Source organism: Triturus cristatus, chromosome 1_2 (assembly GCF_964204655.1).
Source record: "Triturus cristatus chromosome 1_2, aTriCri1.1, whole genome shotgun sequence".
In the NCBI taxonomy this organism is placed as follows: Eukaryota; Metazoa; Chordata; class Amphibia; order Caudata; family Salamandridae; genus Triturus; species Triturus cristatus.
The window spans coordinates 1,192,974,261-1,192,991,735 of NC_140580.1; the positions used below are offsets into that span (position 1 = coordinate 1,192,974,261).

Here is a 17,475-nt window from a genome sequence, read left to right on the forward strand (position 1 = left end):
CCCAGCAGACCGACGACTGCCGCCAGCTGCTCGGACAATTCGCAGACCTCTTCTCCCTCATTCCAAGGGTGACCGACTGGTGTGTCCACGACGTGGACACCGGCGACTGCCCGCCTGTGAGACACCGAGCCTACCGGGTGCCTGACCGGGTCCGCACCTGCATCAAGACCGAGGTACAGAAAATGCTCAACCTAGGGGTCATCGAGCCCTCCGACAGCCCCTGGGCCAGCCCGGTTGTTCTGGTCCCGAAGGCGGCCTCCCCAGGGGTCGCCCCCGAACTAAGATTCTGTGTAGACTATCGGGGGCTCAACGCGGTCACCCGCGCAGACGCTCACCCTATTCCTCGAGCCGACGAGCTCATCGACCGCCTGGGGGCCGCCCAGTTCCTCAGCACTTTCGACCTGACCTGCGGGTACTGGCAGATCGCTCTCACGGAAGGGGCGAAAGAGCGCTCTGCCTTCTCCACGCCAGATGGCCACTACCGCTTCAGGGTCATGCCGTTCGGAATAAAAAACGCCCCAGCCACGTTCCAGCGGTTGGTGAACAAGGTCCTGGCCGGACTCGAGGAGTTCAGCGCAGCGTACCTTGACGACATCGCCGTATTCAGCTCTCAATGGCACGAGCATCTCCAGCACCTCCGACAAGTACTAATGGCCCTGCGCCAAGCGGGCCTGACAGTGAAAGCCAGCAAATGCCAGCTCGGACAAGGCTCCGTGGTCTACCTGGGGCATCAGGTGGGCAGCGGCCAGGTCGCCCCTCTCCCGCCGAAGATCGATGCCATCAAGTCCTGGGAGCCCCCCCACCACGCAGACAGAGGTTCGGGCCTTCCTGGGCCTTACGGGGTACTACCGGAGGTTCATTAAAAATTATGGTAGTATCGCAGGGCCCCTCACAGAGTTGACCTCCAAAAAGCTTCCGCAGAAGGTGCAGTGGACCCCCCAGTGCCAGCAGGCGTTCGACGCCTTGAAAACCGCCATGTGCACCGCCCCCGTACTCAAGGCCCCCGACTACTCCCAAGAGTTCGTGGTCCAGACCGACGCATCCGAACATGGCATCGGGGCCGTGCTCTCGCAGTTCGACGACAAGGGCATTGATCAGCCCATAGCCTTCATCAGCCGAAGGCTGCTGCCGAGAGAGCAGCGTTGGAGTACTATAGAGCGAGAGGCCTTTGCCGTAGTCTGGGCCCTCAAGAAACTGCGGCCCTACTTGTTCGGAACCCATTTTTGAGTACAGACGGACCACCGGCCCTTGCAATGGCTAATGCGGATGAGGGGGGAGAACCCCAAGCTACTACGATGGTCCATCTCCCTCCAAGGGATGGATTTCACTGTCGAACATCGCCCCGGGACGGATCATGCCAACGCCGACGGCCTGTCCCGGTTCTTCCGCTTCGGCGAGGAGAACCCCCCAGTGGATGGGTAGTTCTCCACGCCTTTCAGCTGGGGAGGACGCGTGTGAGACCGGCCTCACGGCGTGGCCCTCTCCATCATCCAGCCAACCTGCAACCACCCTCAAGACACGACATCCCCGACTCCGGCCGCCCCAGCCACCCCCGATCCGCGGGCCGGCCAGAGGCCTGACCAACTCACCACCCTACCACGCATGTCCAACCAAGGAAGCGGGAACCCTCGAACCAGACCCAGAGGCGCCAGCCCAGTCACACCCCGGGTCGCCTTCCCCGGGAGGATTCAATCGGCCACCAGGCCCCTGGGGAGCAGGCGCCTCCCCTACCGAGCGTCTGGGGTCCCTCCCAGACCCACCTGAAAGGACCAAAGAAGTGAGCGGCAGGAAATCCCGCCAAACCCCCTCCGTCACCCCAGTCCCCCCTCTGCGAGCCCTCCGGACTTCAAAGGACCAGCGGAGTATAACAAGGGGTGCCGGAGAAACAAAGAAGAGGAAGACCTGGAACCATCTGAGCATGCGGACGTCGTCGCGGCTCTTGAACGCTGCATTCACCTGGGCCTGCTGAGTGACTCGCGGCCTCTTGCTATTGAACCATCTGAGCCCTGCGGACGAGGTCGCGGCTCCCGAGCACTGAACCACCTAGGCCTGCTGAGTGACTCGCGGCCCCCAGCTATTAAACCATCTGAGCCCTGCTGACGGAATCGCGGCTCCTGAACTCCGACCACCTGTGCCTGCTGAGAGACTCGCGGCGCTCCCCTTGAGGACGATTCGGGAAGAGATCGCCCAGAGACACGACACCCTCCAGCTCGAGGATTGTGAGCTTCCGCAGGGTATTTCGCAGAGACACTATCTTGAAAGACTGTCCCGCTACCCCCATTCCCCACGACTGACTTGTGGTACGTTGTGCCACTGCTGTACTATTTGCCTTTTGGGTCATAAAGATCCCTTGAAATCATCGATAAAAGAACCTATCGTCTTACAAAGAATACGTGTGGTGTCCCTCTGTTCACAGTGCAGTTCAGGGTGTGCGCGCCTGGTTCGGCTTACTTGGGAGAGGTGGGTCAAAGGGGGGGGCAAGACGTGTATCGAACCCCCTTCCGGCGAACGCCTTTCCAACACAGGTCTTCTCTGCCTCCTGTCCCTTCAGCACCCCTGGTTATAATCCCCCCTCCTCTTTGAAGTCCGTAATCCTCGCAGAGAGGGGTCTGGTGCCTGGGATTTCCTGCCGCTCGGCCCCTTGATCTGTTCAGGTTGGTCTGGGAGGGACTCCAGACGCCCAGCATGCGAGGCGCCCGCTCACTGGGGGCCTGGTGGCCGATCGAAACCCTCCTTGGGGAGGAGATCAGAGGTGTGACCGGGACGGCGTCTCCTGGTCTGGCTTGGGGGTTTCCCTCTCCCTCGGCCGGGCATGCGTGGTAGTGTCTTGGGTGTTGCTGGGGCCCCAGCCGGCCATCGGGTTTGTTGGGCCATGGTGGCCGGAAGTCTGTGATACCGGGGATCAGGTGGGGTTGCAGGGTTGCTTACTGGTCGGGAGGGTCCACGCCACAAGGCCGGTCTCATACACATCTTACCCAGGACCTTGACGAGCAGGGAGTGTGGGTAGGTCTAAAGGTATTGCACACACAGCACATGTACACAGTACACTCACTTCAGAGCTTCCCACAGCACACATGCACACACACACACACATCTTACCCAGGAATCTGGTGAGCAGAGAGTGTGGGTAGGACTCCAGGTGGTGCACACACAACACATGTACACAGTACACACCACACATGCACACACACACACACATCTTACCCAGGAATCTGGTGAGCAGAGAGTGTGGGTAGGACTCCAGGTAGTGCACGCACAACACATGTACACAGTACACACCACACACACACATCTTACACAGGAATCTGACGAGCAGAGAGTGTGGGTAGGATTCCAGGTGTCGCACATACAACACATGTACACAGAATGCACACCTCAGAGCTGCCCACACCAAACAGACACACATCTTACCCAGGAACTTGATGAGCAGAGAGTGTGGGTAAGATTCCAGGTGTTGCACATACAACACATGTACACAGTACACACCACACATGCACACCACACATCTTACCCAGGAATCTGATGAGCAGAGAGTGTGGGCAGGACTCCAGGTGTCGCACATACAACACATGTACACAGTACACACCACACATACACACCACACGTGCATACCACATGTACACACACACACACATATCTTACCCAGGAACTTGACAAGCAGAGAGTGTGGGTAGGATTCCAGATGTTGGACATACAACGTATGTACACAGTACACCCCACACATGCACACACACACACATATACATCTTACCCAGGAACTTGACGAGCAGAGAGTGTGGGTAGGACTCAAGGTGTGGCACATACAACACATGTACTCAGTACACACCAAACATGCACACCACACATGCACACACACACACACATATCTTACCCAGGACCTTGATGAGCAGAGTGTGGGTAGGACTCCAGGTGTTGCACATACAACACATGTACACAGTACACACCATACATGCACACCACACATGCACACACACACCTTACCCAGGAACTTGACGACCAGAGTGTGAGAGTAGGATTCCAGGTGTCGCACATACAACACATGTACACAGTACACACCACACATGCACACATACATCTTAACCAGGAACTTGACAAGCAGAGAGTGTGGGTAGGATTACAGGTGTCGCACATACAACACATGTACACAGAATGCACACCTCAGAGCCGCCCACACCACACAGACACACATCTTAACCAGGAACTTGACGAGCAGAGAGTGTGGGTAGGATTCCAGGTGTTGCACATACAACACATGTACACAGTACACACCACACATGCATACCACACATGCACACACACACACACACATCTTACAGAGGAACTTGACGAGCAGAGACTGTGGGTAGGATTCCAGGTGTTGCACATACAACACATGTACACAGTACACACCACACATGCACACCACACATACACACACATACATCTTAACCAGGAACTTGACGAGCAGAGAGTGGGTAGGATTCCAGGTGTCGCACATACAACACATGTACACAGTACACACCACACATGCACACCACACATGCACATACACACACATCTTACCCAGGAACTTGACGAGCAGAGTGTGGGTAGAATTCGAGGTGTTGCACACACAACACATGTACACAGTACACACCACACAAGCACACACACATCTTACCCAGGAATCTGGTGAGCAGAGTGTGTGGGTAGGACTCCAGGTGGTGCACACACAACACATGTACACAGTACACACCACACATGCACACACACACACACATCTTACCCAGGAACTTTGACGAGCAGAAAGGTTGGGTAGGATTCCAGATGTTGCACACACAACACATGTACACAGTACACACCACACATGCACACCACACATGCACACACACATCTTACCCAGGAACTTGACAAGCAGAGAGTGTGGGTTGGACTCCAGGTGTTACACATACAACACATGTACACAGTACACACCACACATGCATACCACACATGCACACCAGACACATCTTACCCAGGAACTTGACGAGCAGAGAGTGTGGGCAGGATTCCAGGTGTTGCACATACAACACATGTACACAGTACACACCACACATGCATACCACACATACACACACACGCATCTTACCCAGGAACTTGACGAGCAGAGACTGGGTAGAATTCCAGGTGTTGCACACACAACACATGTACACAGTACACACCACACATGCACACCACACATGCACACCACACATGCACACACACATCTTACCCAGGAACTTGACGAGCAGAGAACGTGGGTAGGATTCCAGATGTTGCACACACAACACAAGTACACAGTACACACCACACATGCACACCACACATGCACACACACACACATCTTACCCAGAAACTTGACAAGCAGAGAGGTTGGGTAGGATTCCAGATGTTGCACATACAACACATGTACACACCACACATGCATACCACACATGCACACACACATCTTACCCAGGAACTTGACAAGCAGAGTGTGGGTAGGATTCCAGATGTTGCACATACAACACATGTACATAGTACACACCACACATACAGACCACACACACACACCTTACCCAGGAACTTGACGAGCAGAGAGTATGAGTGGGATTCCAGGTGTCGCACATAAAACACATGTACACAGTACACACCACACATGCACACCACACACACACACACACATCTTACCCAGAAACTTGAAGAGCAGAGTGTGGGTAGAATTCGAGGTGTTACACACAACACATGTACACAGTACACACCACACATGCACACCACACATGCACACACACACACATCTTACCCAGGAATTTGACAAGCAGAGAGTGTGGGTAGGATTCCAGATGTTGCACACACAACACATGCGCACACACACACACATCTTACCCAGGAACTTTGACTAGCAGAGAGGTTGGGTAGGATTTTTTTTAATTATTATTATTATTATTATATATAAATTTGTTAAGCGCGCAGCTACCCGTGGGTTTCCCGGCGCTGGAGGCACAGAAGTAAAAAGCAAGCATGGGTACAAAGAGTAGATTACAAAGAGAACAGCCAGGTTTTCACTCCTTTGCGGAACTTAAGTTAGCATGTTTCAGACCGCAAAGGTATGGGAAGCGAGTTCCAGAGCGAGGGCGCCAAGTAGGAAAAAGAGCGCCCACCAACTCTAGTACGCTTAAAACGGGGGACAGAGAATCTGCACTGAGAGGAGGATCTAAGAGTGCGAGAAGGACAGTATTGGTGAACTAAGGTGGATAAATAGTGAGGGGATTTTCCAGCTCTGATCTAGATTCTATGCGTAGCCAATGTAGGCTGCGCAGGGAGGAGGAAACGGATGTGGTTCTAGGCAGATTGCAGAGTAAGCGGGCAGCCATGTTCTGGACCACTTGAAGCTTACGGGAGACCTCTTTGCAGGCACCCAGGAGTAGAACATTACCGTAGTCCAGCCGCAATGTCACTAAGGCCTGGACCACTGACTTCTGGGTGTCAAGGGGAAGCATCCATGTGATCTTCCTCAGCCACCTGATGATGGTAGTACAGGTGGCTGAGACTTTAACCACATGTTGCCTCATGGATAACTGATTGTCAAAGAGGACCCCGAGGTTGCGTGCTGTTGTTGCTGGGACCGGCAATGGTCCCATTTGCTGAGGCCAATGTTGTGGGCCCCAGAGAGCGGAGTCAGGCCCGAACAGGAGCAGCTCCGTTTTGTCGCCATTCAGCTTCAGTTTGTTAGTCAGCATCCAATTGGCGATATCAGTGAGCCCAGAACGAAGAGAGGAAGAGGGGGAGTGCTGATTAGAAGAGAGAGAGAAGATGATTTGAGTGTCATCTGCGTACGAAAAAATAGATAGTCCAGACTGTTCAGCAAGAAAGGCGAGGGGTCTGACATAAAGGTTAAAGAACAAAGGACTAAGAATAGAGCCCTGGGGGACACCGTACGGGGCGTTATGAACAGTGGACACCGAAGAGGGGGAGAAAACCTGAAAAGTGCGGTCAGAAAGAAAATTGGAAATCCAAGCAAGTGCGGAGCCACAGATCCCAACAGACCTCAAGGCAGAAAGAAGGATGGTATGAGAGACGGTGTCAAAAGCGGCACTCAAATCCAAAAGGATGAGTGCCACCGTCTCTCCTCTATCTACCTGACGTCTGATTGTCTCCGTGACTCCCAAAAGGGTGGACTCAGTAGAAAAGCCCGCCCGAAAACCTGATTGGGAAGGGTGAAGAACGTTCGCTGACTCAATGTGAATGGTTAGATGAAGTTTAACATGCTTCTCCAGCACCTTCGAGAGGCCGGGAAGTAAGGAGATGGGTCGAAAATTGGCTGGGTTGCTGGGATCAGCATTAGCTTTTTTCAGGAGCGGGACAACCATAGCATGCTTCCAGACGTTAGGGACAGTTGCCTCAGTGAGGGAAGCATTCAGGAGAGCCAAGATACAGTCGAGTGGGGCAGAGGCTAGGGAACGGAGAATCTGCAGGGGCATGGGATCCAAAGGAGAGCCGGATTTGATCTCTGCCAGCAGTTTCTGGAAGACGGGTATAGAGATGAGTTCCCACTTATCTAAAAGGGGAAATGAGGACCGAACCGGATCATCCTGAAGGGATGGTTGGTCATAATTCTGTATTGGTGGGCTGGATGAAGATGAAGCAGATAGTGAAGCTCCAAAACCCGCGTAGATGCTGTCAATTTTCTGCGAAAAGAAGTCCGCCAGGGAATTGCATTGAGTGCTATCCAAACAGGGGGCTTTGGGAGCACAAGCCATACCCGATAGTTCCTGAACTGCCTTGAAGAGAGCTTTGGGGCGATTCTGAGCTTTCAGTATCGTGTTGTTAACGTGATTGGCCCTGGCGGTATTGCAAAGAGCGTGGTATTTGTGTAGTGCGAGTTTGTAGTTTTCTTTGTCTGCAGGAGAGTAGTTTAATCTCCAAATACGCTCCAGTCTTTTGCAGCGGGACTTCTCCATTTTTAATTGTTCATTGAACCAGGGGGCAGGGGGGTGCAGAAAATTTTGCTTACATTTGCGTGCTGGGAGGCAGAGATCAATTGCAGAGGTAAGCCAGGTGCTAATCGTCCCAACATCGTCGGTAGAAATGTTAGAAAGTTGAGGCAAGGTCTTTTCGAGGGAATTATTAAGGTGCTCCAGGTTGAGTCTTTGCCAATTTCTACGGATTCTAAGGGAACGTGGGTTGCCAGAAAGGCAGGTTGCACCCACCATCTTAATGAGGAACTCTACAATAAAATGGTCAGACCAAATGATAGGTCTGGGGGGTAGGCAGGTTACAGTGTCCAAATTAGCAAAAATTGGATCTAGGAGATTACCGCCTTTATGAGTTGGGCCGGAGTTAAGAAGACTTCAATTGAGGGCGGCAAAATCCTGTATAAGATGAGCGCTAATAGAGCATAGGGTGTCGTTGAGATGGATGTTCAGGTCACCTAACAGGAAATTGTTAGATTCCAGCAAAAGGGGAGCAATAAGCTCAGGCAGGGCAGCTGCCCATGCGGCAGCCGCTCCAGGTGGGCGATACAAAAGGGCACCGGACAATGTAAAATTAGGGGATAATAACAATTTAAAACTGCCTGCTTCACAATTGGGGATATCGAGGTCTTCCCACTTGCAGGATTAACACCTCTTATAGATAATGGCAATGCCACCTCCATCCCTGAGAGTTCTGTTACGTCCCACAAAGGTGTATTCATCGGGGAGGGCAGTGGCAATGTCAGGTCCAGAACAGTCATTGAGCCAGGTTTCTGTTAGAAACAAGGCCGACGGACTTGACGATGTGAGGAGGTCAAATATGTCCCTTTTGTGTTTAGGCAGAGATCTGCAGTTTAAATTAATAAAACTAAGGTCAGGAAGGAGGTCAGAGGGGCGTGCTGTCACTGAGGAAGGAATGGCATTCCAAAAAGAGGCAGAGGCGATACACAGCTCCGAGGGGAGGGATGTAAGAGCCAGAGTACATGAAGGGCAGACTAAAGGGGCATCATAACAACACAAACGAGAGCAATGATTACCAAATGGCGGTCGGAGGCTATACAAAACAGAACGAGTGTAAGTGAGTTTGGGGATCATAGAGCCAGAAGAAGGGGGGGGGTGGCCCTAGGTCCCGTCTGGGCGCGGACGGGCGCAGACGGGCTTGCCTTTGGCACACCCGCTGCGCGTTCGCACCATGCCCCACTTTAGTAGCGTAAGGGAAGCAGACACTAGACTGCTCCCCGCGTCACCACCAAAATGGCGGCCAGGCGGGTGGGAAGGTACCGTTGAGTGAGGTACGAGGGACAAGACTTTACAAGAGGTGAGTGCTAAACAGACCGAGAGGTATTATAACAGCTGTATATACAATTAGAAGAATTCTTGTAGGAATACAGTACAATTCCGAGAAAGCAAATTAAAAAGCAAATTTAAAAGCAAGTAATAAAAGTGCAATCACTCTTCAAACCCTACAAGCTCAACGGTACTAACTAGCGCAAAGCGACTGACTCCCGGCTCAAGCCTCAGGAGTTTACGCCCAGATTCCAGGATTCCAGATGTTGCACACACAACACATGTACACAGTACACACCACACATGCACACCACACATCTTACCCAGGATCTTGACGAGCAGAGAATGTGGGTAGAATTCCAGGTGTTGCACACACAACACATGTACACAGTACACACCACACATGCACACCACACATGCACACATCTTACCCAGGAACCTGACAAGCAGAGAGTGTGGGTAGGATTCCAGATGTTGCACATTACAACACATGTACACACCACACATGCACCACACATGCACACACACACATCTTACCCAGGAACTTGACAAGCAGAGAGTGTGGGTAGGATTCCAGATGTTGCACACACACAACACATGTACACAGTACACACCACACATTCACACACACACATCTTACCCATGAACTTGACGAGCAGAGAGTATGGGTAGGATTCCAGATGTTGCACACACAACACATGTACACAGTACACACCACACATGCACACCACACATGCACAAACACACACATCTTACCCAGGAACTTGACAAGCAGAGAGTGTGGGTAAGATTCCAGATGTTGCACACACAACACATGTACACAGTACACACCACACAGTACACACCACACATGCACAAACACACACATCTTACCCAGGAACTTGACGAGCAGAGTGTGGGTAGAATTCGAGGTGTTGCACACACAACACATGTACACAGTACACACCACACATGCACACCACACATGCACGCACACACACATCTTACCCAGGAACTTGACGAGCAGAGAGTGTGGGTATGATTCCAGATGTTGCACATACAACACATGTACATAGTACACACCACACATGCAGACCACACACACACACACACATCTTACCCAGGAACTTGACTAACAGAGAGTGTGAGTAGGATTCCAGGTGTCACACATACAACACATGTACACAGTACACACCACACATACACATACTTCTTAACCAGGAACTTGACGAGCAGTGTGTGAGTAGGATTCCAGATGTTGCACACACAACACATGTACACAGTACACACCACACATGCACACCACACATGCATGCACACACACACACCTTACCCAGGAACTTGACAAGAAGAGAGTGTGGGTAGGATTCCAGGTGTTGCACATACAACACATGTACACACCACACATGCATACCACACATGCACACCAGACACATCTTACCCAGGAACTTGACGAGCAGAGACTGTGGGTAGAATTCTAGGTGTTGCACACACAACACATGTACACAGTACATGCCACACATGCACACCACACATGCACACCACACATGCACACCACACACGCACACCACACACGCACACACACATCTTACCCAGGATCTTGACGAGCAGAGTGTGGGTAGGATTCCAGATGTTGCACACACAACACATGTACACAGAACACACCACACACGCACACCACACATGCACACACACACACACCTTACCCAAGAACTTGACAAGCAGAGAGGTTGGGTAGGATTCCAGATGTTGCACACACAACACATGTACACAGTACACACCATACATGCACACCACACATGCACACACACATCTTACCCAGGAATCTGATGAGCAGAGTGTGGGTAGGATTACAGGTGTCGCACATACAACACATGTACACAGAATGCACACCTCAGAGCCGCCCACACCACACAGACACACATCTTACCCAGGAACTTGACGAGCAGAGAGTGTGGGTAGGATTCCAGGTGTTGCACATACAACACATGTACACAGTACACACCACACATGCACACACACACACATCTTACCCAGGAACTTGACGAGCAGAGAGTGTGGGTAGGATTCCAGGTGTCGCACATACAACACATGTACACACCACACATGCACACCACACATACACACACATACATCTTAACCAGGAACTTGACGAGCAGAGAGTGTGGGTAGGATTCCAGGTGTCGCACATACAACACATGTACACAGTACACACCACACATGCACACACACACATCTTACCCAGGAATCTGGTGAGCAGAGAGTGTGGGTAGGACTCCAGGTGGTGCACACACAACACATGTACACAGTACACACCACACATGCACACCACACATGCCCACACATCTTACCCAGGAACTTTGACGAGCAGAAAGGTTGGGTAGGATTCCAGATGTTGCACACACAACACATGTGCACACCACACATCTTACCCAGGCACTTGACAAGCAGAGAGTGTGGGTAGGACTCCAGGTGTTGCACATACAACACATGTACACAGTACACACCACACATGCATACCACACATACACACACACACATCTTACCCAGGAACTTGACGAGCAGAGAACGTGGGTAGGATTCAGATGTTGCACACACAACACAAGTACACAGTACACACCACACATGCACACCACACATGCACGCACACACATCTTACCCAGGAACTTGACAAGCAGAGAGGTTGGGTAGGATTCCAGATGTTGCACATACAACACATGTACATAGTACACACCACACATGCACATACACACACACATCTTACCCAGGAACTTGACGAGCAGAGTGTGGGTAGAATTCGAGGTGTTGCACACACCACACATGTACACAGTACACACCACACATGCACACACACACACACACATCTTACCCAGGAATTTGACAAGCAGAGAGTGTGGGTAGGATTCCAGATGTTGCACACACAACACATGTACACACCACACATGCACACATGCACACACACACACACACATCTTACCCAGGAACTTTGACGAGCAGAGAGGTTGGGTAGGATTCCAGATGTTGCACACACAACACATGTACACAGTACACACCACAAATGCACACCACACATGCACACACACACATCTTACCCAGGAACTCACATCTTACCCAGGAATCTGATGAGCAGAGTGTGGGTAGGATTCCAGGTGTTGCACATACAACACATGTACACAGTACACACCACACATGCATACCCCACATACACACACATCTTACCCAGGAACTTGACGAGCAGAGAGTGTGAGTAGGATTCCAGGTGTTGCACATACAACACATGTACACACCACACATGCATACCACACATGCACACCAGACACATCTTACCCAGGAACTTGACAAGCAGAGTGTGTGGGCAGGATTCCAGGTGTTGCACATACAACACATGTACACAGTACACACCACACATGCACACCACACACGCACACACACATCTTACCCAGGATCTTGACGAGCAGAGTGTGGGTAGGATTCCAGATGTTGCACACACAACACATGTACACAGAACACACCACACACGCACACCACACATGCACACACACACACACCTTACCCAAGAACTTGACAAGCAGAGAGGTTGGGTAGGATTCCAGATGTTGCACACACAACACATGTACACAGTACACACCATACATGCACACCACACATGCACACACACATCTTACCCAGGAATCTGATGAGCAGAGTGTGGGTAGGATTACAGGTGTCGCACATACAACACATGTACACAGAATGCACACCTCAGAGCCGCCCACACCACACAGACACACATCTTACCCAGGAACTTGACGAGCAGAGAGTGTGGGTAGGATTCCAGGTGTTGCACATACAACACATGTACACAGTACACACCACACATGCACACACACACACATCTTACCCAGGAACTTGACGAGCAGAGAGTGTGGGTAGGATTCCAGGTGTCGCACATACAACACATGTACACACCACACATGCACACCACACATACACACACATACATCTTAACCAGGAACTTGACGAGCAGAGAGTGTGGGTAGGATTCCAGGTGTCGCACATACAACACATGTACACAGTACACACCACACATGCACACACACACATCTTACCCAGGAATCTGGTGAGCAGAGAGTGTGGGTAGGACTCCAGGTGGTGCACACACAACACATGTACACAGTACACACCACACATGCACACCACACATGCCCACACATCTTACCCAGGAACTTTGACGAGCAGAAAGGTTGGGTAGGATTCCAGATGTTGCACACACAACACATGTGCACACCACACATCTTACCCAGGCACTTGACAAGCAGAGAGTGTGGGTAGGACTCCAGGTGTTGCACATACAACACATGTACACAGTACACACCACACATGCATACCACACATACACACACACACATCTTACCCAGGAACTTGACGAGCAGAGAACGTGGGTAGGATTCAGATGTTGCACACACAACACAAGTACACAGTACACACCACACATGCACACCACACATGCACGCACACACATCTTACCCAGGAACTTGACAAGCAGAGAGGTTGGGTAGGATTCCAGATGTTGCACATACAACACATGTACATAGTACACACCACACATGCACATACACACACACATCTTACCCAGGAACTTGACGAGCAGAGTGTGGGTAGAATTCGAGGTGTTGCACACACCACACATGTACACAGTACACACCACACATGCACACACACACACACACATCTTACCCAGGAATTTGACAAGCAGAGAGTGTGGGTAGGATTCCAGATGTTGCACACACAACACATGTACACACCACACATGCACACATGCACACACACACACACACATCTTACCCAGGAACTTTGACGAGCAGAGAGGTTGGGTAGGATTCCAGATGTTGCACACACAACACATGTACACAGTACACACCACAAATGCACACCACACATGCACACACACACATCTTACCCAGGAACTCACATCTTACCCAGGAATCTGATGAGCAGAGTGTGGGTAGGATTCCAGGTGTTGCACATACAACACATGTACACAGTACACACCACACATGCATACCCCACATACACACACATCTTACCCAGGAACTTGACGAGCAGAGAGTGTGAGTAGGATTCCAGGTGTTGCACATACAACACATGTACACACCACACATGCATACCACACATGCACACCAGACACATCTTACCCAGGAACTTGACAAGCAGAGTGTGTGGGCAGGATTCCAGGTGTTGCACATACAACACATGTACACAGTACACACCACACATGCACACCACACACGCACACACACATCTTACCCAGGAACTTGACGATCAGAGAACGTGGGTAGGATTCCAAGTGTTGCACATACAACACATGTACACAGTACACACCACACATGCACACCACACATCTTACCCAGGATCTTGACGAGCAGAGAATGTGGGTAGGATTCCAGGTGTTGCACATACAACACATGTACACAGTACACACCACACATGCACACCACACATGCATACCACACACGCACACATCTTACCCAGGAACTTGACAAGCAGAGAGTGTGGGTAGGATTCCAGATGTTGCACATACAACACATGTACATAGTACACACCACACATGCAGACCACAAACACACACATCTTACCCAGGAACTTGACAAGCAGAGAGTGTGAGTAGGATTCCAGGTGTCGCACATACAACACATGTACACAGTACACACCACACACACATACTTCTTAACCAGGAACTTGACGAGCAGAGTGTGTGGGTAGGATTCCAGATATTGCACACACAACACATGTACACAGTACACACCACACATGCACACACACACATCTTACCCAGGAACTTGACAAGAAGAGAGTGTGGGTAGGATTCCAGGTGTTGCACATACAACACATGTACACACCACACATGCATACCACACATGCACACCAGACACATCTTACCCAAAACTTGACGAGCAGAGACTGTGGGTAGAATTCCAGGTGTTGCACACACAACACATGTACACAGTACATCACACATGCACACCACACATGCACACACACACACACATCTTACCCAAGAACTTGACAAGCAGAGAGGTTGGGTAGGATTCCAGATGTTGCACACACAACACATGTACACAGTACACACCACACAGTACACACCACACATGCACAAACACACACATCTTACCCAGGAACTTGACGAGCAGAGTGTGGGTAGAATTTGAGGTGTTGCACACACAACACATGTACACAGTACATCACACATGCACACCACACATGCACACAATCACACACATCTTACCCAAGAACTTGACAGAGAGGTTGGGTAGGATTCCAGATGTTGCACACAACACATGTACACAGTACACACCACACAGTACACACCACACATGCACAAACACACACATCTTACCCAGGAACTTGACGAGCAGAGTGTGGGTAGAATTTGAGGTGTTGCACACACAACACATGTACACAGTACATCACACATGCACACCACACATGCACACACACACACACATTACCCAGGAACTTGATGAGCAGAGAATGTGGGTAGGATTCCAGGTGTTCCACATACAACACATGTACACAGTACACACCACACATGCACACCACACATGCACACACATCTTACCCAGGAACTTGACAAGCAGAGAGTGTGGGTCGGATTCCAGATGTTGCACACACAACACATGTACACAGTACACACCACACATGCACACCACACATGCGCACCACACACACACATTACCCAGGAACTTGACGAGCAGAGAGTGTGGGTAGGATTCCAGATGTTGCACACACAACACATGTACACAGTACACACCACACATGCACACCACACATGCACACACACATCTTACCCAGGAACTTGACGAGCAGAGAGTGTTGGTAGGACTCCAGGTGTTGCACATACAACACATGTACACAGTACACGCCACACATGCACACCACACACACATCTTACCCAAGAACTTGATAAGCAGAGAGTGTTGGTAGGACTCCAGGTGTTGCACATACAACACATGTACACAGTACACACCATGCATGCACACCACACATGCACGCACACACACACACACACACCTTACCCAGGAATCTGATGAGCAGAGAGTGTGGGTAGGATTCCAGGTGTCGCAGATATAGCACATGTACACAGAATGCACACCTCAGAGCTGCCCACACCACACCGACACATCTTACCCAGCGACTTGACGAGCAGAGTGTGGGTAGGATTCCAGGTGTTGCACATACAACACATGTACACAGTACACACCACACATGCATACCACACATGCACACACACACACACACACACACATCTTACCCAGGAACTTGACGAGCAGAGACTGTGGGTAGGATTCCAGGTGTTGCACATACAACACATGTACACAGAATGCACACCTCAGAGCTGCCCACACCACACAGACACATCTTACCCAGGAACTTGACGAGCAGAGAGTGTGGGTAGGATTCCAGGTGTTGCACATACAACACATGTACACAGCACACACCACACATGCACACACACACACATCTTACCCAGGAACTTGACGAGCAGAGAGTGTGGGTAGGACTCCAGGTGTTGCACATACAACACATGTACACAGTACACACCACACATGCATACCACACATGCACACACACAGACACACATCTTACCCAGGAACTTGACGAGCAGAGTGTGTGGGTAGGATTCCAGGTGTTGCACATACTTGCTCAAGTTGTTCAGCAGGAAGTGGATTTCTCGTTTACTTTGAGTTTTCAGGAAGAACCGCTTGTCGTTCCTGTGGGAAGAGGAAAGGGGCTTTAGGAATGAGGCCTCGGAAACATCAACCCCCTTCACTGTCCCCCACTCCCTCCACCCAAACCCCCTGCTAGCTGCATTTCCACACTCCGAGATCGTGGGGCTTCAAGGAACTGGGACCTGTGTGTTAGGGCATGTTACCACATGGTTGTGTTCCGCTGACGCAGATATTGGGGGGGGCCTTTAACTGAGATACTACATGGAATAAGTTATACGCTTTCAGGTTTACATTAAATCACACTGCAGACTCCTTAAAATAAATTTGATTTGTTGTATATAGGGCCTAGTGACAGGATTTTAAAAAGACACAAAGAGAAACGAACACATGCGCGTTATGCTCAATTCCAGAATTCTGACAACTCCACTATTGTTTACAAACAAATTCACAAGTTTGACACTTGAACGCTGACATATACTCTCGGCATCTACCCTCCCGACCTCCTGTAAATTCTCGCCCCATTACTGCCCTCCTTCTGCCTTAACCCACTACCCACCTACCTTTAACCCATG

General features: G+C 50.7%; 1 protein-coding gene across 5 annotated transcripts in view; it reads right to left on the reverse strand.

The window, feature by feature from the left end:
- PIP5KL1 (phosphatidylinositol-4-phosphate 5-kinase like 1) overlaps window positions 1–17,475 on the reverse strand; it is a 621,182-nt gene that overhangs the window by 204,688 nt on the left and 399,019 nt on the right. For all 5 annotated transcript variants that reach the window (XM_085614153.1, XM_085614158.1, XM_085614155.1 and 2 more), the window contains one exon: window positions 16,821–16,945. In XM_085614153.1, the coding sequence (XP_085470279.1) occupies window positions 16,821–16,945 (125 nt within the window). The remainder of the gene's footprint in view (window positions 1–16,820; window positions 16,946–17,475) is intronic.